Below are 22,957 nucleotides of genomic sequence, written 5' to 3' on the forward strand. Positions count from 1 at the left end.
TAACAAAACCCAAATGGTCATAGACACTTCTTTTCATTCATGTGGTCCTCTGTATCCCCTTCATCTCCTCAACATGCTCTCAAACACACTGTGCCAGATTTTGATACCATCAAGAATTACCAAACTCTTTTAGTGGTTCCACTGAAGTTGCTTACAGAGTAAGATACTGCTCAATGTCAGTAACATTATTAGAGTCTGTCTCAATATTGTTTGGGGTCCATTTCCAGCCTGTGCTTGTTACAGTATCACATATCAATCACTGAAACCTCTCCATGGTGGCAAATAATAGTTTAAGAGAATTTAAAAAAAACCCTGCTCTCTTTTTTGCAGCTGACATGCTTTCTTTCTCCCTCCCCCCCCCCGCCCTATTAAAAAAAAAAAAATAGAAAAAAAGAAAAAGGAAAAGAAAAAAACCCTAATTCAAGAATATGAAAACCAGGAAGTTCTAAAAACAAAATGTAATATGAGCAAACTAGTAGGTTCTCTGAACCTCTTCAAACCTAAGAAAAAGAATCAATTGGAGTGTAGAGTGGGTTGACTTAATTTTACCCAAATCAGCTTGCATCAACTAACTTTTTCCTAATGTCCATATTTAAATTCTGTAATTTGCTGCACCTGGGATAATCTTCTATTTATATTCAGGCAAAAGTACATTTTATTATTCCAAAGGGGAGAATAGTGAGTAATTTCTGCAGTCTTTAAATGCCAGGAGCCCTAACACACCTATGTCAATATGATTGGGTTAAACCATACAAGCAGAGTTTGGACATGTTACAGAAAGATTTATCACCAACACTTCTAACTAAAATGATGTGTGCCCTTATTTTGTCCACGCATTGATTCTAAATCATCTACATTTTTAAACGGATTTGCTTTATATGCAAAGACATCCATGATGTTCCCCTTTGATGTTAAGAAATAAGTGCTGGAACAGAAATTCTCATGACAAATCCAAAAACTACAATTTTAGTTATATGTGCTGCCTTCCCGAATAAAATTTTAGGAGTTTTTTCAGTGTGCCTGTTCTAAACCTAGTCCTTTATTCAGCGTTTTAAAAAGCTTATTAATGACTCTACATTGATATTTGAGACCTCTAAATAAGTATTCCTGAATATCATGGTTGATTTGGTCTCAGTGTTGCCTGTTGGTGATTTTGTTTGAAGGAGATGCCTGAAATTCCTCTTTATTTGCTTGTAAAGCAGTTTTGTGTACATTCAGCCTGTTTTGTGTAAATGATTAGATTAATGCAGCTGAATTACAGCCACAAAATGGGTGAATTGAATTTCAAAACCATTGCGGAGCATTTTTTATTTTTACTAGGAAAAAAGCTTGGATTCATGGTATATACTAAAAAGAGCTAAACCCCACAAATATGATTATTTTCAAACATTAAATATTCAAATATCTGCAAGGAGAACTTTTTGACTACCGAATTCAAACATGTTCAAGAGACAATCCTCTGTAAAAATACATTTAAAACAATTTATGAAAACTTGTCAACCCATGCAGCTCAGGAATTTTTTTCCATGTGATCCAACATTTTCTTGTTACTCTTGCAGCCATCAAAAGAGATGGAGAAACCATGATTAAAGCATAGCTACCCCGACAGCAAAGTTCTTTTTGAATTATATATTTTCACTGTAGCTCCAGGACTTCCTGGTTTTTGGGGGACTTGAAGTAGTGAAATACTACAGGACAGGCTTTTTCAGTGGTATTTCCGGCTCAGCTAAAATCAGGAAGTAGTGGAGCTCTCAAGAGAGTGCCTGATTTTGTGAGGTTTCCAAACCAGAAAGGTTTGGATAAGTTCAGATAAAGCTTGGATAAGCATCCAAACTTTGGAAAGCTAAACATCGATGACAGACCTTTTGAGGTTCACCATTGCTAGTTTTTATAGAGTGGCGAGAGATGGTCAAGACTGATTTAGAGAGTCTGGGTTTAAAACATATCTAGCCAACAACATATCAGAGGGGAATTAGGAGACGGTTTTCCTTTTTTGGAGGTTTAGTTTAATTCTTAATTTATAATGAGTACAAGGAACACTGGTTTCTTTAGTCTTAAAGGAGAGTTGGTCAGACTTATTGCGACTTTAGGTGTGTCTACACTGCCATCTTCTGGTGTAAACAATGCTAAACAAAGGTTGTTTTTTTTAATATCTTTCCTAACACACTGGGGTGTATTAAAATAGAATATCTTTTTAATTATTTTTTCAACAGGAATGTGATCAAGTTCACATAGATGATGTTTCCTCTGATGACAATGGGCAAGACCTAAGGTAAGCTGTATTTTTTTTCTCTTCATAATTTTATTTTCTGTAAAGATTAAACTTCAGCTTTTAAAGGAATACATTGTATTTATTTTTAATATATTTTGGGTGTTTGCAGTACCTACAGTTTTGCAACTGATGGCTTCCATGCAGCTGCAAGTAGTGCAAACCTTTGTCTGCCAACAGGTGTGAGAGGAGGGGTGGACTGGATGAGGAAGCTGGCTTTCCGTTACAGAAGAGTAAAAGAATTGTATAATACTTACAAGAACAATATAGGAGGTGAGTTTAAAGAGTTTATGCTGAAAACAAGTTAAAATACCCATCCCATTACACTTGAAGGAGTATGAGAGGACACCAAACAATCATATTCCAATCTACCATGGGTTGTTACTTGAAAAGGGGCATGGGTGCTAGTGCTTGGGAGCCCACGTCAGCTGTTATATGGTAACCGTTATCTTGACATGCTCTTGTAGTGATACAAAATGAGCTAAATACTGTACGCTTAACCAAGATATTACCCCTGATTAAAACAGGTTGCATTATGCTTATATCCCCATAGAAACATGCAGATGTAACACTTAAACATCGGACAGTTACTAATCAACCACATTTCATAACCTCACAGGGGTCTGTCGTATTCAAGTAGTTGTTTGGTGCTCTATGTAGACTCTATGGTAATTTACCAGTGCCAAATTAATATGCCTGGGAAACCTCCCTGTGAATAATAAAGTAATTGGAATTAGTTCTATTAAAGTGTAACGTAAGTGACTGATCTGGGGATGTGCTGCTGTGCAAGAGGATTGGATTCCCCCTGTCTGTGACTGAGGGAATCTCGAACATGGTGGGAACAGAATACCTAAAGTGAAATCCTGGCCAGATGGAAGTAAAAGGCTGCATTCAAGGAGATTTCTGTGAGACTAGAGTTTTTTGCTTGAGTCCTAGTTTGGACTCAGTAACAAAATTCTCGCTGACTTAATGTCTGTGCCAGCCATTTACTTTAAGCTAATCCTTGAGGTCAGGTATCTTCCTTCACGTGCCTGTCAGGCGTTTTCATTTGATTTTCACCGGCCTTTTTCATCATCCTGCTATTTTGTTGACCTGACTAGTCACTATACTCAACCTTCCAAATTCTGTTGAAAGTTCCTGCAAGCAGGTACCTCATTTGACTGATTCTGTGATAACAGATCCAGAAAAGGTTTTCCAGTCCTGTTGCTGTTATACCACTAGCTGATTCATTACTTCTGTGGCAGGCATGTCCTGAAGAATCAGTAGCAAACTTACCTACACACAATGAAGGCTTTTATACTACGGTTTACTCTGCTGGATATCTTAGTAATTTTAAAGTGCCACTAACAGGAGTAGAATTGAAGGAGTCATTCTGAGTCCTACATCTGTGAGAAAAGGTTGGATCAGTCCAGAACATTCCTCTAGGATTTAGATGGCCAGGCAACCTACCTCTGAAGAGACAGGAGAACTGCATGTCAGACAGAACATGGAGGGAGTTAGGGGGTGGACATCTTCAGATCTTCACTCCCTTTCCAAGTCCACACACAATCGAGGTGGGGAAGGGCTCAGGGGCTCCTTCGTGGGAAGAGGTCCCAGTGAGCACTCCAGTGTTCCTCCAAAGTAATTTGGCATAAGTTCAGAAAAGCCTAAGTCTCAGTTTCTTGTAACAAAAATGTAATGGTTGTAGTCTTGCTTTGGCAAGTCCAGCTATCAGCAATAGGAATCGTGAGTTATGATGACACGAGTTTCAGTCCCCATGGTAAACATTTTATTGAAAATGGAACCAACTAATATCTTTCCATTTTTATTAGCTAAGATTCTTTACTTGCAGAGAGATTAAGTGAGTTAAACTATCTAACAAGTAAATGATAATCCCCTAAGAAATTGTCCTCCCTGGAGAGTCATATTGCTGTTATGAAATGGGATCTTTAGACATTAAAAATACAGCAAAACTATCTGATCTACAGATTTACTGGGCATTCTCAGAAAAGCTCCTAATGTGTCTAGAATTTTAAAGCCACCATATTTCATGAAAAGATATTGAAATAACAAGAGTCACCGTGAGGGTGAAATGTGTTTACATGGTATGTTCTGTGTGTATATTTCCTTTATCTTGATAAATATTTTTTATGCATTACCGATTTTGTAATTTGTTCCACTATTAATGGCTAGTTCACACATGTATTTTCCTCCCATCAACTTTTACAACATTTTTTTTTTTCCCCTCACAGGGCAATATCATTTCAAAATAATGCCTGAAACTAAGCAAGGCTGAGCTATGGGGTCGGAGCTAATTTAATACCAGCCTTTCAAAAATGTCAATCACCCAAGTTAGGAATATAGAACATAAGACTGAAAGATATCATCAGGCCCAACCCCCATCCTATAAGCCTGTTAATAAACTTATCAAGCAATATCTTAAAATATCTAGGCTTTAAACTAATTAAGTCTTAAAACTCAGGTGGCTGAGTAAATTATATCTAATAGTATCTAATGGTAAATTATAAGGAAGCAGCTTTCTGCAGTTTATCAGAGACACTATAAAATAAGAGAGGACAGGAAGTTTACAAGTATTTCTAGGCTGCAGGTACAAGGTGGGAGACAGTATTTAGGAAAAAGTAATAGAAATAATAATATGATATTAACAGAGAGACTGACTTTCAGTAGGAAATTCAGTAGGAAATGCAGTACTGTAGTGTTATTACCCTGTGCAGCAGTCCTCCAGTAGGTTGTGCAGGAAGTATCAGTGCATGAGAAAAAACTCTAGAAAGTGTACTGTACAGAAATAATTCTGCATAGATGGGTAAAGGTAGTACTTCTTTTCCACCTCTGACTTCTATATGAGAAACAAGCAGGTTATTAATGAGAGCTCAGGTGCCTTCAAGGCCCCTCTAAAATTCCTTGATTTTGCATAAAACAAAAACATTACAACAGTGCAGAGAATTAAAATGTAACTCCGTGATCATCATTGTAATTAATTGGGGTCTTCAGCTGACTTCAATGGGTGTGTTCCATCATGTCTTAAACACAGAATTCAGATAGAAAACATTATTGCAAGATCCATGTGTTCCAGCTAAAACTGACTTTAACTGGTTTTTCTTCTTCATTTATATACAAGGACTCCTTGGCCCTGCTAAAAGAGATGCATGGTTGCAGTTAAGAGCAGAGATTGAAGCTCTGACAGACTCCTGGTTGACAAATGCACTTAAATCATTATCAATTATTAGCACAAGGTATGTATTTATGTATGTTCTAAGAACGTTAATATTATTATTATTATTTATATGATTATCTTTAGTACTTCAGCAGAATAGCTTTCAGAAACAACCCAACAGTAATTGGATAGAGATCTTATTTGCTGAGTAAACAGATTTCTACATCAGAGTCCCCAGCAGTTGTTAGAAACTTATGGAAATGCTTAATACAAAACCTTTTGAGAATTGTCCTATTAATATATATATATTGATACATATTTGGAGTTATTGTAACTCTTAAAATTATGATTTTGTGGAATCCATCTTCAAATTCCAAATTTATGTTTGCAATGTTTCTGTATTGTGTGAATCTGTACATGTATCTGTGCACTGCACAATACTAATAGTGTATAAAAGCCCAGAAACCAAAAGTGTTTCTCCTCTCTCCTTTCCCCCAGACATAACTTTGTGTACATATGTGAGGTCTGGGGTTTTTTTAAAGAAAAAAATGTTATGTTAGACCATAGTAATTAGAACTTAGTATTCCCTCCCCTAAGAAATAATTGTAATCATTGTTTCTTAGAATGGACAAAACAATAATAATATAAACTCCCCTTGCTGGTTTTATAATAATGTGTTCACAGAGCAACCACATTCCCTCTGAAATAATCAGTAATATAAGCATAACAGTGTGGAAATAAAACACATGATTCTATATTGCCTTGTGTTTCAAAATAAGCATGGGTTAAAAGAAGAATTGATTTTAAGTGGGGAAAAAACAAAGCTGGTAGAGTAGAAAGAACTATTTTAAACATGTATGCATTTTTGCAGACAGCAAGTAAGGTGGAAAATTATTACATTTTAGCAGTATTTTTGACCAAAAGAATAAAAATGATAGCAATGCAAGTAATTTTATTGTAGCCTACTTCTGAAAGTATTATTCACCCAAAGTTCAAAAATTGCATTTTGAAATTAGTGTCCTTTAAGCAACAGGAGGTGCCAAGAAAAAGTTTCTCATTATATATAGAAGTTAAGTAAACCATTCATTTTGTCTTCATATATTATACATTCCTCATAATGGACCTATAAAATATGAGAGTGAGAGCATGACCCCTGTTTTACAGACAGGAAATGATAATGCAGTGAGGTTGCCTACCTTGCCTGAGGTTGCACATAGAATCTGTAGAAAAGCCAGAAGAAGCTGCCACAAGTTCTTAGTCCTAATTCTGTCATTACCATATTAACTTGAATATAATACAATCCTGAAAATAAGATAACCCCAATAATTAGATTCTGTATATGGAAAATTTATATGCATATTATAACTTTCCAGGTAGAGAATCTAATTATTGGAGCTTTCCCTTGAATTTTTCCTTCTTCCACTGCAGGGAAAATAAATCTGAGGGGTGATCAGGTGGCCCCCTTGCCCTCTGCCCCCCCCCCCCAATTTCTTTCCCCTGAAGTTCCTCCACCCATTACTGTCAGACCCTCTCCCTGAGAACATGGAAGTGAGAAGCAAATTTTTCCCATTTTACCCTTTTACCCATGCTTCCCAAACTTTACATTATCCCCTCAAGGACAAGTTACAAGCGATCTTTTACCCTTTTACCCCTCTCACACTTTTTCATCTAATTGATCATTAATAACAATTAATTATCAGTTTGAGAAGTGTGTTTGTGTTAGCAATACTGGAACCTAGATTTCAAAAGTAACTGGGGATTTGAGGTATCTTGTTTTTTAACATTCTTCAATTCATCTTAAAAGGATAACATTTTCTTAGTGTGGGTATTGAATCCTTTCTGAAAATCATGCTAATATACTTTGTCTAAACCACTATAAGCTTTGGACAAAGGTTCATACTTTGACAAAGGATTTATAATGAAACATTCTTGATGCTAGTGGTGCAGAGGCCCTACTACTAAGTGAGGGTAACGGAGTTGGTTTGACAGCTAATGTTAGCAAAGCTTGAAAGCCACCTTCAGTGCCATGTTTCTGGTAATTTAATAAAGTATTAACTAAATCACTTTTTGATAATAGATTGTTACATAGATTCAAACTATTTCTCTCCCTTTAGGAGTAACTGTGTAAATGTTTTGGTAACTACAACCCAACTTATCCCAGCACTTGCAAAAGTCCTGCTATATAGTTTAGGAGGTGCTTTTCCTATTGAAAATATTTACAGTGCAACCAAAATAGGTAAGTTTGCATTTTACATTCTCAAATAAAACCTTTTTTTTTTCATTTGAACTAGATAGAGATGGATTCAAAATCAGTTTTCTAGTATTATTAATGTTTAGGTAGAAAGTAGATTGTGCATTTCCTCCAGTTTTAAGATTTATTAGTGCTTTGAATGCTTGCTAACAAGAAATTTAAACTTCCATGTTCACTGTGGTTATTGCTAATCCCAGTACTTTCTTCACATTTATATGTTGTTACAGTTGTACAGTTGCCATCTAAATATATACTTCTCCCAGCAGAAGAGTTTTATCTTTTAGTTGTTAGTCATATAGTACACTGACCCAGCTTATTACATAAACCATCACCATTATGAGTTCTGATACCTAAATTACATTAAGGCTTAGAGACCCAGTTCAAAACCCAAGACCCAGTGTATTTTAAAATGAAGATCTTCATTTTGTAAATAAAATTCCAGCATCTAATATCATATACTAATTTATCATATGTGAGTTATTACATATGAATATCTATTACATGTAAACAGATATGAATAACTTCTAATATTCACTAACAAACAAGCCATTATAATGAAGACAAGCTGAAAATAAACCAAAGGCGTGGGTTTTGGCAGGTACCTAAAGGAGTCAAGCACCCAGCTCCCATAGTACTCCAGCATCTTTGAGTACCTCTGAAAATCCTCTCTGTAGTACACAATGTGCAAATAGAGAAAAATAACTGATGTTTTCCAACTAAAAATGCTTATGCCAGTTAAATCAGAGGACAAACCTAGTTCATATTGGCATCTAAAGATCTTCCTTGTGCTACCTAACCACTGGAAGTCATAGCTCAAGCCTAAAATCTTGTTCTAAATCAGGACCTCACCATTTCAGTGCTCTGTGGCACTAACTTTAACAATTAATAATCTTGGAGTTTCCTTGCTTTTGTTCTTTTGTTCATTAGGTTTAAAGACAAGTATATAACAGTTAACAATTGGTCAGAGATTTCACTGATCAACAGGGCCATGAATTGCATTTACAATAAGTTTTAAATGAAAATACACCTTTCCGCAACATAATGAAAAATACTTGCTTTATTATTTAATGAGCTGCAATGCTCCATGAGGTGGAAACACACCAAAATATTATAAACTCAAAGAATTTAAGTAGTGCAGATATCCTACAGTATTCGGCTCTCCATTTAATGGGCATCGTATTTCTGTCAGCCTGCCTGTTTTGGAGTAGACTGTGCAAATAGCACTCAGGAGCACAGCACTGTGGAGCAGCACTCAGACTGCTCTACAAGGTGATGTGGAAGAGCTCTGTTTCTGGAAGATGGAATCTCTCAGGAAGGTAGAATTCTCCCCAGGCATGCAGGGGGAGTCTGTCTTTTTAGGGGTACAACCTAGCCTCTCTGCACACAAGGCCCTCAATCTACTCTTTTTTGAATGGGTTATACTCTGGGGGTGTCTGAACAGAGTTGTCTTTACACACTCCTGAACACAGGGGCTATAATTGTGGCTGGCTTTTACATTCATGGCAATCTGGTCCTCATTCATCAGTTCCTAAATACAATGCTTGTCCTATTCTTAAGCCTCCTTTATTGTCATTGGCTTAGCCTGCTTACTTCTGCGCCTATGTAAAAGAGGCAGATGTTCAAAACCATTTCCCAGTAATGTACTGCCTTGGTTTGTTGTTGTTAGCATGCCCCTCATCCCATGACAGCTCTTCCTCCTGCCTTGTTATTCACAGCAGTAAATGCAATTTAAATGTAACTGCTACTGTCCCTGAAAAATTATTATTATAATAATCTGGAAACATTTAAATTCAATCTTCTTTTGTTTTTACAATGCTGGTAATATCAGCCATCTGTTCCAGCCCAAACCTTTACCTTGGTGGCTTTTCCATGGGGTTAGAAAAGAGATCTAATATCAGATAAAGCTGCTTAGCCTGACCAAAGGAATTCAACTGCCTTCTCACCAGTTTTAGCTGTGAAACAAGGCAAAGACTTGGAGCTATAAAAAAAACATGCTGTTCAGTAAAATTCACTTAACCCTTTGTTGAGCTTCAGGATAACTCATGTGATGGCTTGAATAAGCAGTGCATTGTTTTACAGGCAAAGAAAGCTGTTTTGAGCGTATAGTGTCCAGATTTGGCACTAACATAACTTATGTTGTGATTGGAGATGGCCGAGATGAGGAGCATGCAGCTAACCAGGTAACTTCACTCTGAACTCTTATCTCGTTTATCTTCCAGGAAAAGAAAGTTGCTTTGAACGAATAATGCAAAGGTTTGGCAGAAAAGTAGTATATGTTGTAATTGGGGATGGTGTAGAAGAAGAACAGGCAGCAAAAAAGGTAACCTGTCTCATGAAATGTTGGTGTGATACATAGCTACTAATGCAAGCCTTTCTGTTTGCATTTCCATTAGTATTGCACAATGGCAAAATGACAAATATTTTAAATATAGAGATGCAAGGCAACAAGAGCATGTTAAGGCCAACACTCACATTACAATAAACCATTTGGATTCTAGCATTTGCTTTCTGATGATGCGGAAAAGAAAAGTGACAGAAAAAAAAAATGTATCTTGACAGGGAAAAAAAACCCGTTTATTTAATTTCAAGGAAATTAAACATAATTTTACATGAGAGATACAATAAAGTGAGGGAGCGTTGATTTCTTTTCTTTTCTTTTCTTTTCTTTTCTTTTCTTTTCAAGACACGTTCAGGAACCAGAGAGAGAGAGAATGCAGAAAACTGGCAAAAGTATTGTGTCAAATTTCAATTACCACAAAGGCAAAACACCCTATTAAAATATTACTAAAGGAAAACTGATTAATTTTAAAATATAATTTTTTCAAGAAAGATACAACTAAAAAGAAATAGCACAAATGTACAGATAGAAACAGTTTCTTTAAAGTAAATCAATAGTTTATTTCTTTCACAATCAGTTTTCCCAATCACAAAACTCATAAGCATGAAATATTAGCTAGTAAGTTGTCATTATTTTGAAACAGAACAAATTGGTAATCTATGGAAGGCCAGCACATTCCACATGCCAGCATAACTCCCAGCAATGTGAAAAAGTTGTACTTGTCATATTATACTTTATGTCTCCTGCTTCATGACCAAAAATACTGACATCAGACATCAACATTGAAGACGGCAAAACTAAAAGCTGTCTAGTTTTTGGTGGCTGCTCTAGGTTTGTTTTACCACCTCAGCTACAACAGGAACAAATCAAAATGCTCATTCCAAATGGTTGCTTATATTAGGTGCCATACTGGTGATGGGCCTCTTATAATCTGTGCTAAATGCAGGTGGTTGGATTTTTGGTAGTTTCCAGTTGGCATGCTTTTCTCTAACTGTAGTTGTACTTGCATGAACAAATATGGTATTCAGAGGGATGGACAAACACAGCACTTTACAAATAGATCTGAACTTTACAAAAGTGAGGTTCTTACCTCATTCTGGATAGCTACTGTATAGAATATTAATAGAAGTACCCAGGGCTAGCATGGATAAAATCGTAAGTCACTAAACTGCATCTACTAGCAGCTACCGTTGCTGCTTGTAGCCTGAATCATCTCTTTTAAACCAGTATTTTCATATTTTCTCTCCTGAGCAGTTTTCCCCCAGCTGAACAAAAATGTATGTCCCTCTCTATTGAAAAATGCTGATGGCCCTTTAAACAGTCACTGAATATTTTGAACAATAACACATGAATACCAAAAATAGAGATGCCCTGTTATCCTTGATTTTCTAATTAAGTCCATGCTAGCAGAAGAATGAATTGCCCTTGCCAGATGTGCTTCTTTCACTGCATTTGGGCCTATTTCCAGTGTCAATAGTAAAACCCGCTATCCAATGTATTTCCTCCTAGTTCTAAGAATTAAGCTCAGATCTATTTTAGTCTGATTTTTGTCAGTACCTAACTAACAAAGATCAGGCCACAAGCATAATGTTCAAAATATACTGTTGTGAGTCAGGTTGGACTCATTGGTAACTTGCCTTCTTAAGTAGATGACAGAGTAGTGTTCATTTTTCCTCACCTTTTCTTCCCTAACCAATGCAGCACAACATGCCTTTCTGGAGGATATCAAGTCACTCAGACCTCTTGGCTCTACATCAAGCACTGGAACTAGAGTATTTGTAACTGTATTCTATAGTTGACGATCCTTTTTTATATTTCAAGTACACTGAATTTTTATGTGTGATTCGATGCCTCTGGCTTTACACATATGAATTGTCTTAAGAAGGGAAGAAATATTTGGAATGGAAATTCCAAAATGAAGAATTCAGATTGCTGAATGGAGTTAAAACGTTAGTGCTACATAAGGAAGCTCTATGGTCTTATATATGCAACGTTTTTAATAAATAAAAACTCTGGAGGTTGCTGGTACACACTGAATGAGCCCTAGCAGGAGTGAAAAAGGACTCATACTTGCAAAGCACCAACATGCGTTTTCCGACCGACAAGGTGGTGTTCAACAACATTCCTCAATATGGGATATATTCTCAGCACTGAGGTTTGAATCAAACTTTAGCCTACCTAACCCAGAAAATCTGAATTGGAATGCACTCAGACTGTATAATGACAATCCTGTCTAGACCTGTAATTTGTGTAAATTATTGATGAAGATAATTTACTGTGACTTTATTAGCAGCTGATTTTGGAAGTGGATGCAATTTTTGTTTTTTGAGGGGGTAGGGGGTGGGAGTGGGTTATATAATATTGTCTCTTTTATAAGTTTGGCAAACAGAATGTGCATAATGATGTGTTGTGCCTTAAAGACAAGACCGTGTTTGTGTGTTATAATGTAATTTTGGTTAAAAACTATGTAGATAAAACAGAAAAATCTTTGTGATAATTTTTGACATGACCAAATTTCAAATTCAAGTAATCAAAGAGCAGGGCTGAATCAAAAACATTTAAGTATTTTTTGCAGTAAGAAGAAATAAAGAAAAGTTTGTGTTTTTATTTGGATTCTGAATAATTCCACTAATCTTGTGAGACAGTTAAGAGGATGTTGGGAAGCTGAAATGAAATTGGGGACCGTCACCCTAAAGCTAAAGCAAATGTTGAACATCCTGAACACCGTTTCTTGATTCTCATATAAGAAAACTAAGAGCCATATTCATGATTAATCTACAATCCACCAAAAAAAACACAAAACAACCCATAGAGAGCATCTGTAAACATCAAAATCCAGCAAAAAGGTATTTAACATGCAACAACTAATTTTAATTGCATGGGTCCAAGAGGGAAAAAAGCTGTTACGAGCAGGGATGGAAAAAATGCTACTCAAAAAAGGGGGAATGTAAAATCATCTCTTACAAGTCAGATGCACGGTTTCGTCTGTGCTTAGGATACCCAAACTGAGTCAAAATTGCTGAAGTATCAGACCTAATCCATAATCCAAATTATGATGCTGACCATTACATGAGCACATTCTATTTTGCTAGATTTAACAGTGGTTTAGTTGCTTCCCTTTTCTATTACATGGAAGAATGGCATTCATCAGCCTTGGTCTTATAGGATTTATTTTTCACTGTTTTTATTGAACATGCATACTGTATGAATAAGAACTGCTCTAGTATTTTTAATTGGAAATTTCTGATTGAAATTTCAACATTTGGGAGAGGACAAACAGCTGAATTTCTGAAGAACCGTTGGGAGAGATTTTCCCTTTGTTTTACCTGTTTCTAACATAATCATTGTGGTCAGTGCAAGCAGTTCCCCACCTCAGCCACCTTCCTGCTCTCTTCATATAGTTTCCCAGATTAGGAATGGAACTAAGGATCACATTGCATTGCTGCAGCCCCAGCACCCCACATTTGATTCCAGTGCCATGAAGCAATTGGAAATGTTATCACTTCAGCGCTGTTGTGGAGGATGGCAATTGCTTTTCCTTTTGTTGATACTAAATGCGGAGACCCATGTAGGGTCCACATGCTCTGACGTTTTATAGAGATACTGCCATGAGAGAATGTGAAAGGCAAATGCCAGGGGCATCTGTGTAAGTATGGTATTCAGTGATGAAGTGCAGTCCTCCCACTCAACTGTGAAACCAACTTATACACCAGGTAGTTACATGAAATGGCTACTTTGCTATTTTAAATTACATAGAGCAGGGGTTGGCAACATATGACCTGCAGGCCAGATCTGGCCCTCATTGTCATGGAACCCAACCCATGGAGCTGGAGGTCTTTGCTTGTGCCCACACCAGACCCAGGCAGCAAAGAGCTGCTGCCACTGGCACTTCTGCCCACCCACCTGGCTCCAGTCCTATGCAGACTAGATGGTTTTAGTGGCATGTCAGTGGTGGAGAGCTTTGCTTATGGGAGCCACAGGACCCATGCCTGCACTGCCACTGCTTCTCCCAGCCCTCCTACTTCCCAGCTGAAACATGGGCACAGCTTTCAGCTGGTGGGGAGCTGCACTGGGGCCAGGCAGCTTCCAGCTGTGCCTACACCACAGCTGCAGGAGCAGGCTGGAGGAGAAGTGGCAACGTGGGCACAGTCTGCAGATAGCTGGTTTTGGCACAACTCCACATCAACTGGAAACTGTTCCTGCTCCACGGGCAGAGAGCAGGGGGCTGGAAAGAAGCAGCAGTGGTGCAGGTGCAAGGAAAGCCCCCAGCCACTGACACACCACTGAAGCTACCCAGTCCATGTGGGCCGGAGCCAAATTGTTCTGGCCCACAGATTGTAAATCGTTTCCACCCCAGCCCCTGATGTAAGCCAAATCACATCTCTGCAGGTAAAAGCATGGCCCCATTAAAGTCAATGGGAATACTCCTTTATAATGAATTCCTCTGCCTCTGCTGGAGGTTTGTACCCAAGTCATTCACACAACAAACTAATGTATAGTTTTCATTTGATGTAGATGAAGTGTACAGTCATCATGCAGGCCTTGTCCCATTGAGACACCTATGTACATGAGAAATACAGTATGAGGATTCTTTCCCTTCTTGAAAGATTTCTATGACTAAAAAAATATTCAAGTATTTCAAGTCTGGTCAGATTTGGGCTTGAGTTTAAGTTTTATGCAAAAGTCCATTCTAAAACTTACAAAAGGGTTTCCTTTAAAAAAAATCCCAATGGGAAAAAAGTTTAAAAAAAATAAACCCACAGGTAGCAGCAGTTACAGTGTATGAGAACCTAAAAAATAAACTAAAACTAAAAATGCTATTTTGATATGGTAAATGTGATTATTTTCATTTTTTAAAAGTGAAAAAGTTATTGTAAATATGCTAAAGACCATTACTCTTCAAATGACTTAAAAATTTTCAGGGTTCCTTTCAAAAGTTAGTTATAACAACATACAAATCATAACCCATAGACTGCCATTGATTTTTTTTCCAAAAAATTGCACTGGCCTTATCGAAACTGTAGTTCAGTCTACGGTTCAGTGAGCAATATGTGTTAATTCTGGAACCTTCTATGTACCACCATAATCCAACCTTAGCTAATTTATAGTTTTTTGAAAATTTACATAATTTTATCCAGTTCTAAATGACACACCAAATACCAAAGTCCTGAAAAAGAGCTGCAATTCCTTGTGTACTAATATACATACTTTGATGTAAGAGCAAAGTAGTACGTACAACGTCTTTATACATAATCTCTTCATGTGCTTGTCTGCCTTGGATGCAGAATTTATTATAAGACTTTCTGCATGAAAAAAAGCAGAGGAAAATAACTATAGTAAAATCAAACTGTTCCATGTGGGCATGATTGAACCTAAGTTGAGGTTTGGTCATTTGGACTTTGAGTGCATTTTAATTCAATGTATATGAACTATCATACAGTCAGAAACTGCCTTCTCTTTAACCCCTCCTGTAAGATGCAAGATGTCATGTATGCAAATACTGTGTGAAATTAAAATATAGAATATCATGCCTTTTGCAGAGACTGTAGCGTCCTAAAGTGAGTACAGTACTTTAACATTAGGCACTGTTAATGTTGAACTTGCAGAATATAAATAAATACAGTTCCATTCAGAGTAGGCAATATCTTTCACAACTACAATACAATATGGATAACTTAGTACTGTTCAGTATAATGGTAAAGCAGTAAAATGAAATCACTTTAGGAATACTTGCAGATCATGCAGATAGATAAAGGTGATGGCTGACTCCCAGAATTGGACGTTGTTAGTGTTCAGTATAAGCAGCAATATATGCGCCCAATACAGGTGCAAAAGCTTGTTCCAGTGTAAGTACTGACACAGGAGATGATTCCAAACCAAAATCCTGGATGCAAACACTCCTGATCACGGGTAATTGACATCCTTATTCAAATCTCAACTTCCAAAGTTTGTAGATTTGGCCCATTTTAAGGAAACTGTAGGTTCTAGCTCTGAACTTGAATCCAGATCCAGGCTTTTGGTTCAGGAGTCATCTCCACTTTACATGCTCGATACCAATAGTTTGGTTTAAATGAATATGGTATTTAGTATCTCTGAAGAGGAATTTAAGTGACATGAGCCAAAATTGCGTTTTGACTCCCAGCATTAATCGCATTTTGGAAATCTCATTGAAGAAGCCAAGGATCTCTGTCATGTATTAGCAAGTTATAGTTTATTGGGGCCTACGTAATTTAAGAAAATGTAAATTAATATTAAAGCTTGTAAAAATATGTACATCTTTACTATTTCTCAATAAACACACTCAGAAATGTTGTCATTTTCTGCACTATACCATGCTTCAAGAGTTTTGGCTTGTGTTTGAAATCATTAGCACACAATTCTCTCTGTTAAGGGCCAGGATCTCAGTCATTGAACATTATTATTTTTATATGCTCCTTAGACATTCACTTTGTTACCCGTAATATTTCCATGCTAGTGTTTTCCTTCATCTAAGGGCTTCAAAATGTTTGGGTGGGTCAGGAGGCATTCAGCCCCCTGAGAGTTCCCATTGTGGATACTACTTTGTTCCTACTTCTTTATGGCCCAACTCTGCTCAGAAACATAGAGGAAGTGGTGACCTTGGGATGTAAGGGGCAATCACTCCACAAGAGCTTGCTGTCATCTGCATTATAAACTGCCCATGGCACATCCCACAGAAAGTTGCTCACTCTGCCGCAACATGAAGCAAAGGAACAGCAGTGGCATAATATTTTCTGAAAGAGGTGGGCTTGGATGTATTAAAAACTGACTATGAGAGAGAGATGGGTTTAAGTTAAGGGTCTGGTCTTGCAATGATGTTTCCCAGATTCAGAAACTCTCAGGTTAGGAGGTTCCACTTATGGGCTGTACATTTTTCCTAGAAGTCAGGTCAAAGCTTGTCTTCCCAAAAAATGGCTAATCTCATTTTATACTCTCTACCATTCCTGTCCAGTGAATTTTCCCCATTTATCTCTGCCAGCAGTTTTCCTCAGAGACTGGTCCTACAACTAAATGTTACCCAATATGTGTATTAAGAACCTTGTGTCACAGGCTTGGGAACCCAGTGCCTAAAAGTCCATGTGGCTGGGATAAGGCCCTGCTCCCAGTTTCTCCACCCTGAACTCTGAAAAGGGTGAACCAGAGAGAAAAGTGTTGTTGTAGTCTAGCTACAAACAGGCACAGTGTTCAAGTTAGGAAGATACTCTGCATAGTTGGAGTAAAGACATGAAGTGGCTAGGGGGCACTGAGGAAAAGGTCAGAGCAGGAGAATCTGTGATGAGGTATTTAAGTTGCAGAGTAATGCACAAGAGGTAGGATGATGATGGAGACACTGATGGGAGCTAGGCAGTGGGCCAAGGTATGAGGGGAGTGAGGTACAACCAGAGAGGGCCTAGATCTGAGAGCAGAGTGGGTTTTGATCCCCTTACCAAATTCCATCCTTGTACAAGATCTGTCTGAAGGACACTTAGCAGTTGAGTGAGATGATGGCAAAGACCACAGGGGCAAGGACTCTTCAGGTATAGTTCTTTGAAGAGGGGCTAGCTGAATATAAAGGCTGTAACCTGGAAAAGGCTGATGTAACTTGCAGCTGGGGTAGATGAATAGCTACAAGGCTTAGATGGCTATGGGGAGTTGGCAATGACCCATGATCCTATTGGTTATGTCAGAAAGGGGAGTGCACAGTGCTCCTGGGGACCTCAGCCCCAGTGTTCTGGACATGTGACCTGGAGGGTTATATCAAGGGCTAAACTGGAAACCTCTTTTAGAAGTGAACCAAAGAGGTGGCAAGTGAGACAGAGAAAGGTGTGGTCAACCCATTACACCTTGGAACAAAAACTTTGGTATACTTACGATATTTGCTGGGAACACAAATTGGGAGGTACTGTCAATCCAAAGGAGGATTGGAATATAATGCAGAGAAAACTAGATAGCAGTAGGAATAGGCTGCAATGTAAAAGAAAGTGAAAAGTATGTGTATTTACTCCAGGAAGCTGAAAGCTCATAAATTAAAAGAGGAAGAGACCCACACTGGGCACATAAGAGAACAAGGCACAATCTGGATGATGCAGTCATGAAAGACAAATTCAACTCTAGAGTATGTTAGGTGAGGTATTTCAGGTATAAAGAAGCATTAATACCATTGTAGAAGGCACTGATAGGAGTGTGAAACAGGGAAGAGCTACTTAAGTTAAACTTAATGGATAATATTATCACAAGAACACCCACAAGCTTACTATGAATAAACTTAGACTGAAATTTAGAAGAAGCTTTCAAACAATCACCACAGGGAGATTCTACAACAGACCAATGAAACCAGCCAATACTAAGATTGAGCTTGATCAGTTTATGAAGATTATATGACATGGTTGCCTACAACATTCCAGTCCAATGTTGCAATGTTCCCATGTATAGCTTGTGATTTGTAAGCAAGCCAGTTTTTAATCCATTTAATGAATGCCCTGTTAATGCCATATAATGCAAGCTTTCAAGCAGTGCTAAATCAAATGCCTTGAAGAAATCAAAGGCCCCTGGCAGACATGACACTTACGACACTATTAACCTGTTACTAGTGGCTTAAATGGTAACTCTGCCACATGTTCAGGGAATTAATGGCAGGATAAAGTGGGAAACCAGCCACAAAAATATTCCACAAACCATATGTAACATTTTTGTGCCTTGCTTCCATTGCTCCTTAAATTGAACATGTGGCACAGTAGCCTTGCCATGCCGCCCAACACCAGCTGCATGGCCAAATTTGGTTCACAGTTCCCCTTGTGTCCAGAGGCTGACACCCACACAGAGCAGCCCTGCATAGAGATGCACCCTGCCCTTCCCAGGGTGCCAGGGCACAAGGAGATCATCAGCTAAGCCAAGGTGATAGTTTGCAGAGACCCGCTGAACTCACCATGACCCAGCATGGTGCACGGCTTGCCCCACACCTCCCCCAGTTCCCTTGGCCCCGTGGTTTACCATTACCCAACATAGTTCCTGTCTTGCTCCCCAACTCCTAAAGTAGCTATGGAGCAAGGCACTTCACACATCCCAGCCAGGGGACCCTGGGATCAGACAGCCTCTCCCTGATCCCAGGATCCTCATGTCCCAGGATGTCAGAAAACCATAGCCAGGCAGCACACATTGTTTTTAAAGGTCCCAGTGCACTGTGATCCCAGGATCGGGGAGAGGCTGCCTGATCCTGGGGTCCGTGTTTGCCAGAACTTTAAAAACCATGTGTGCAGTTGGACTGCACACATGATTTTCTGACACCCTAGTGCAGTGCCAGCCCCATGGCTGACAATCAACAGACTGTTCATCCTGACCCCAAACTTTCAGGGTTAGGGAACAGCCAAAGGACATCCTTACCAGGGACCACATCTACATGAGTAACAACGTCACAGTCATTTAGTACTTGCATAACCAAGTACTAACTGACTGTCCAGTAACTGGCATTACTGTGCAGTAGCGTCCCCACACAGCTTCTGGGTCATGCTGACTGCTCAGTAGCTCGTTACTACTGTGCAGTAGCATTGCATCACAGTTCATGCATTGCAACACTACTGTGCAGTACTAACAAGCTACTGCACAGTAGTAATGAGCTACTGTGCAGTAAGCATCTCATGTAGACATGACTGGGACTTTTAACCCTACACCCAGCACCTCTGACTGGGCTGCAGGTACTGAAGATCGAAGTGCAGAATAGGAGAATATTACTCCCAGTGCAGGGAGCTGAAGGGCTTCCCTTGGCAGATGTTTGACAATCAGCCCCAGGTCTCAAACTGTTTTGACAATCAGCTGATTTTCTACCTGGATAGCCCCAGGTGAACTGAGGCAACCAGCTCTGTACCTAACAAATGTTTCATGATTTTTTGCTGTGATTAGTATTGTCCCATACAGCCCCACTTGTGGTGTACTATTCCTTATTGTCCTTTGACTGATATGAAGCTTTGTTCCCATTGAATTCTGTAGCAAAAGAACATGTTGGATACCATCAGGATGAGTGCAGGATACATAGATTTCAATAGGATTAGAATCAGGTTCTTAAATTGAGTGGGAAACAGGCCTCCATTTTCTTTGTCTGAATGGCACTATAGTTACCTGTGGCATTGCAGAAATACTTGTGCAATGGCTACATTAGGCACTTATCAATATGCTCCAGGAGTCAGGGGAGGCGGGAAGGGGTCTGTGCATTTTAATTAGCACAGCTCCGAGGGTCTTCTCCAACGTGCTGTAATTACAGCGCATTGCAGCATCCCTGCATGTCTATACGAGCGCATTATTTCCTATGCATGTAAGGCTTTTGGAAGGGAGTGATGGATTGGGGGTTCTTTTCTCCCTAAAGTATTTAACAGATTAGTTGAGAGCTAGAAATCCTTTTGATGGTGCAACACATATGTTCGTTGTGAAACTGGGATGCTGTCTTTTAGGGTAGCAGGGACTGAAAATGACAGACATAATTTTAATTGTCACAAATAGACAGTTAAATAAATTAATTTAATTTCTCCAGAAAATACTAAACTGTTATGGTGAAACCTTAGTTACAATCAGCTGGAGTTGATTTAATCCTTTGCCATTTCAAATGCTAATGGGCTAGAAACGTGGCTTTCATTAAAATATACATTTTCCTCTGGAATAAACAATGTATTTGATGGGAATGGGCAGCAATTTCAAGTAACTGAATAGCAAATGAGAAGGATATCAATGAAATATTTTGAATGTGGTTTTTAACAACATATAAATATGTTGTTTACTTCACTTCCAGCAAGTCCAATTCCTATCATGTTGATGAGAATTGTTGGCAAATATGGTTTGCATCTAGCTTGTTTCACCATAAGAGCTGATGCTTCTTGTGGTACTATGGTTCCTAGTCCTCTTGCAGTTCCCTCTATGCATAGTTGTTGTTTTTTCAGAGGGAAAGAACTATTCATACTCTCTGCTCTGTGTGAAATGCAAACATTATTTGTATGGGAAGGCTTTCAAAGTGCAAGTGGTATGCTGGTCCGTTTCCTTCCTTAGTCCCTTTGTGTATAAAGCACATCTGCCATCTTGCAAGGATCAATGAAACAAACAATTTGAGAACAACTTCTTTCTTTCTAGTGCCAATTTATTATTGTTCTATGGGTGAGATTAGAAGTTAAAAATCAACCTTGTTAAGGATTCTTAAAACATCAAGGATCTCATATTCACACTTGTTAATAAGTGCTAGGTGCCATCTAGGTGTATTAGGGTTGCCTTTGAGCTATTCTAAGCAGATTAATTTAGCCTAACTTTTAAATGTTCATGGGAAATAAAACAACCAATTCACAGTCCTCCAGTATCCCAGGGGGATACTGCTCCAAGGTGGACTAGCTGGATTTTGATGGCTCCTGTCTCTCCAGCCCTCCCTGGTGAGAGGGGAGAGCACTGCTGAGCTGCACGGGAGGGGTTGGGGATGAGCAGGCTAAGCATAGGATGGAGGAGGGGAGCTGCCAGGGTGGAGGGAGCTGCATACAGAGCACAATACAACAACCACATGCAACACAGCACAACACACAGCTCAACTCACACAAACAGCGGCTGTATGTGTGTGTGCATGTGCGTGTGCGTGTGCGTGTGTGTGTGTTCACACAATGTGATTGGGCTCCATGCAGCCCCACACTATCAGGGATGACCTCTCCCCTGCTGTGCACCCCATGTCCTGGCTCTTGCTGCTTGGTTGTTGCTAACGGCAAATCTGGGGATGAGTGGAGGGGGGTGGGAATGGTGTGCTGAAGTGTGTGCTCACACAAGCATGTGTGCATGCTGAAGGGGTGTGTTGGTGGAGGTGTGGGGCGGGGCATGCTGGAACAGGGCGAAAACTGGTGAGTTGAGCTGGCACAGATTTGTCAGCTCCTAGCCATTCCCTGTTCACCAGCACTCTGACAGCAGCTCAGAGCTGTGCACAGTACAGAAGGTATGTACTCTGATCATGCTGCTTCTCCCAGCAGGTGCAAACATTAACAACAACCTAGCAGTCCTTCAAGTTAGCAGGTGCTAACTGTAATATGGAATCACACACAGAGCCCATCTGTCCAAGAGGCTTCTTCCATGTCAATTTAAGGTGGCTCCTAGAGTTCTTAACTCCAGAATTGTCCACACACGAACACCTGAAACTAGTTTCAAGAACCCTTTGGGCAGCTTAAAATTACTCCACTCAGTCTAGAGAGCAGCTGTGGCTCACAAGTAAGCTGAGGGATGATGGGAGGGTGCAACTGAGCCACAAGGCCAGGTGGGCAATGGGGAGCCCCAGGCACAAGGGAGGAAGAGGGGACCTTGAGGGGTGAGGTGGAGCCTAGAATGGGAGGACAAGAGAGCGGGATTCTTACCTTTTAGTCCTCAAGGCCCTGCTCACCTGAACCTGTAACTACTGTGAACTTGGGCAAACACTCATAGTTTGAGACTGTATAACAAAACCCTGAAGCTAAAAACAGAGGACTGACTTCTCCCAGGACAAAGCCTTCTACCCTGGCCTCCTACAGATGTATAAACCCATTGTCCCACCCTAAGTACCTGTGAAGTACCAGGATGATATTCATAGATTGTTAGGGGATCAAAGGGAGCTTGTAGATCATCAGGTGCAGTCCCCCTGCACTAGGCAGGAACAGACAACTGGGGTCAAGTGACCCTAGCGAGGTGACTTTCCAGTCTCCTTTTGAAGATTTCCAGGGTAGGTGACTACACCACCACTGGAGGGATTTTTCCAGTCTGGACACCCTGACTGTGAAGGAGTTTTTCCTGTAATTGAGCCTGAAGCAGCCTTCCAGGAGTTTGTATCCATTGCTCCTGGTCTTCCTCTGGGGTACCCTAGTGAACAGCTATTCGCCGAGTTCTTGATGTACTCCCCTGATGTAGTAGTAAGCTACTACCAAGTCCCCTCGTAGCCTTCTCTTCTGTAGGCTGAAGAGGCCCAAGTCC

The 22,957-nt window shown here is 39.3% G+C and overlaps 1 protein-coding gene and 1 long non-coding RNA gene across 16 annotated transcripts in view; one reads left to right on the forward strand and one right to left on the reverse strand.

Annotated features, from left to right (window-relative positions):
* The window catches only part of EYA4 (EYA transcriptional coactivator and phosphatase 4), a 250,965-nt gene extending 234,625 nt beyond the window's left edge, over positions 1–16,340 (forward strand). For 8 of the 15 annotated variants that reach the window (XM_019479620.2, XM_019479617.2, XM_059713229.1 and 5 more), the window contains 6 exons: positions 2,214–2,272; positions 2,382–2,542; positions 5,388–5,502; positions 7,538–7,659; positions 9,754–9,854; positions 11,714–16,340. In XM_019479620.2, coding sequence (XP_019335165.1) covers positions 2,214–2,272; positions 2,382–2,542; positions 5,388–5,502; positions 7,538–7,659; positions 9,754–9,854; positions 11,714–11,794 — 639 coding nt within the window. In that variant the 3' untranslated portion in view covers positions 11,795–16,340. Of the gene's footprint in view, positions 1–2,213; positions 2,273–2,381; positions 2,543–5,387; positions 5,503–7,537; positions 7,660–9,753; positions 9,855–9,893; positions 9,995–11,713 lie in introns of all 15 variants that reach the window. The other 7 variants (XM_059713210.1, XM_019479622.2, XM_019479618.2 and 4 more) reach the window with 1 other exon arrangement.
* Positions 1–22,957, reverse strand: part of LOC109281171 (uncharacterized) — a 174,188-nt gene that overhangs the window by 64,686 nt on the left and 86,545 nt on the right. The window lies entirely within an intron of this gene.

The sequence above is a fragment of the Alligator mississippiensis genome, chromosome 1 (assembly GCF_030867095.1).
Source record: "Alligator mississippiensis isolate rAllMis1 chromosome 1, rAllMis1, whole genome shotgun sequence".
In the NCBI taxonomy this organism is placed as follows: Eukaryota; Metazoa; Chordata; order Crocodylia; family Alligatoridae; genus Alligator; species Alligator mississippiensis.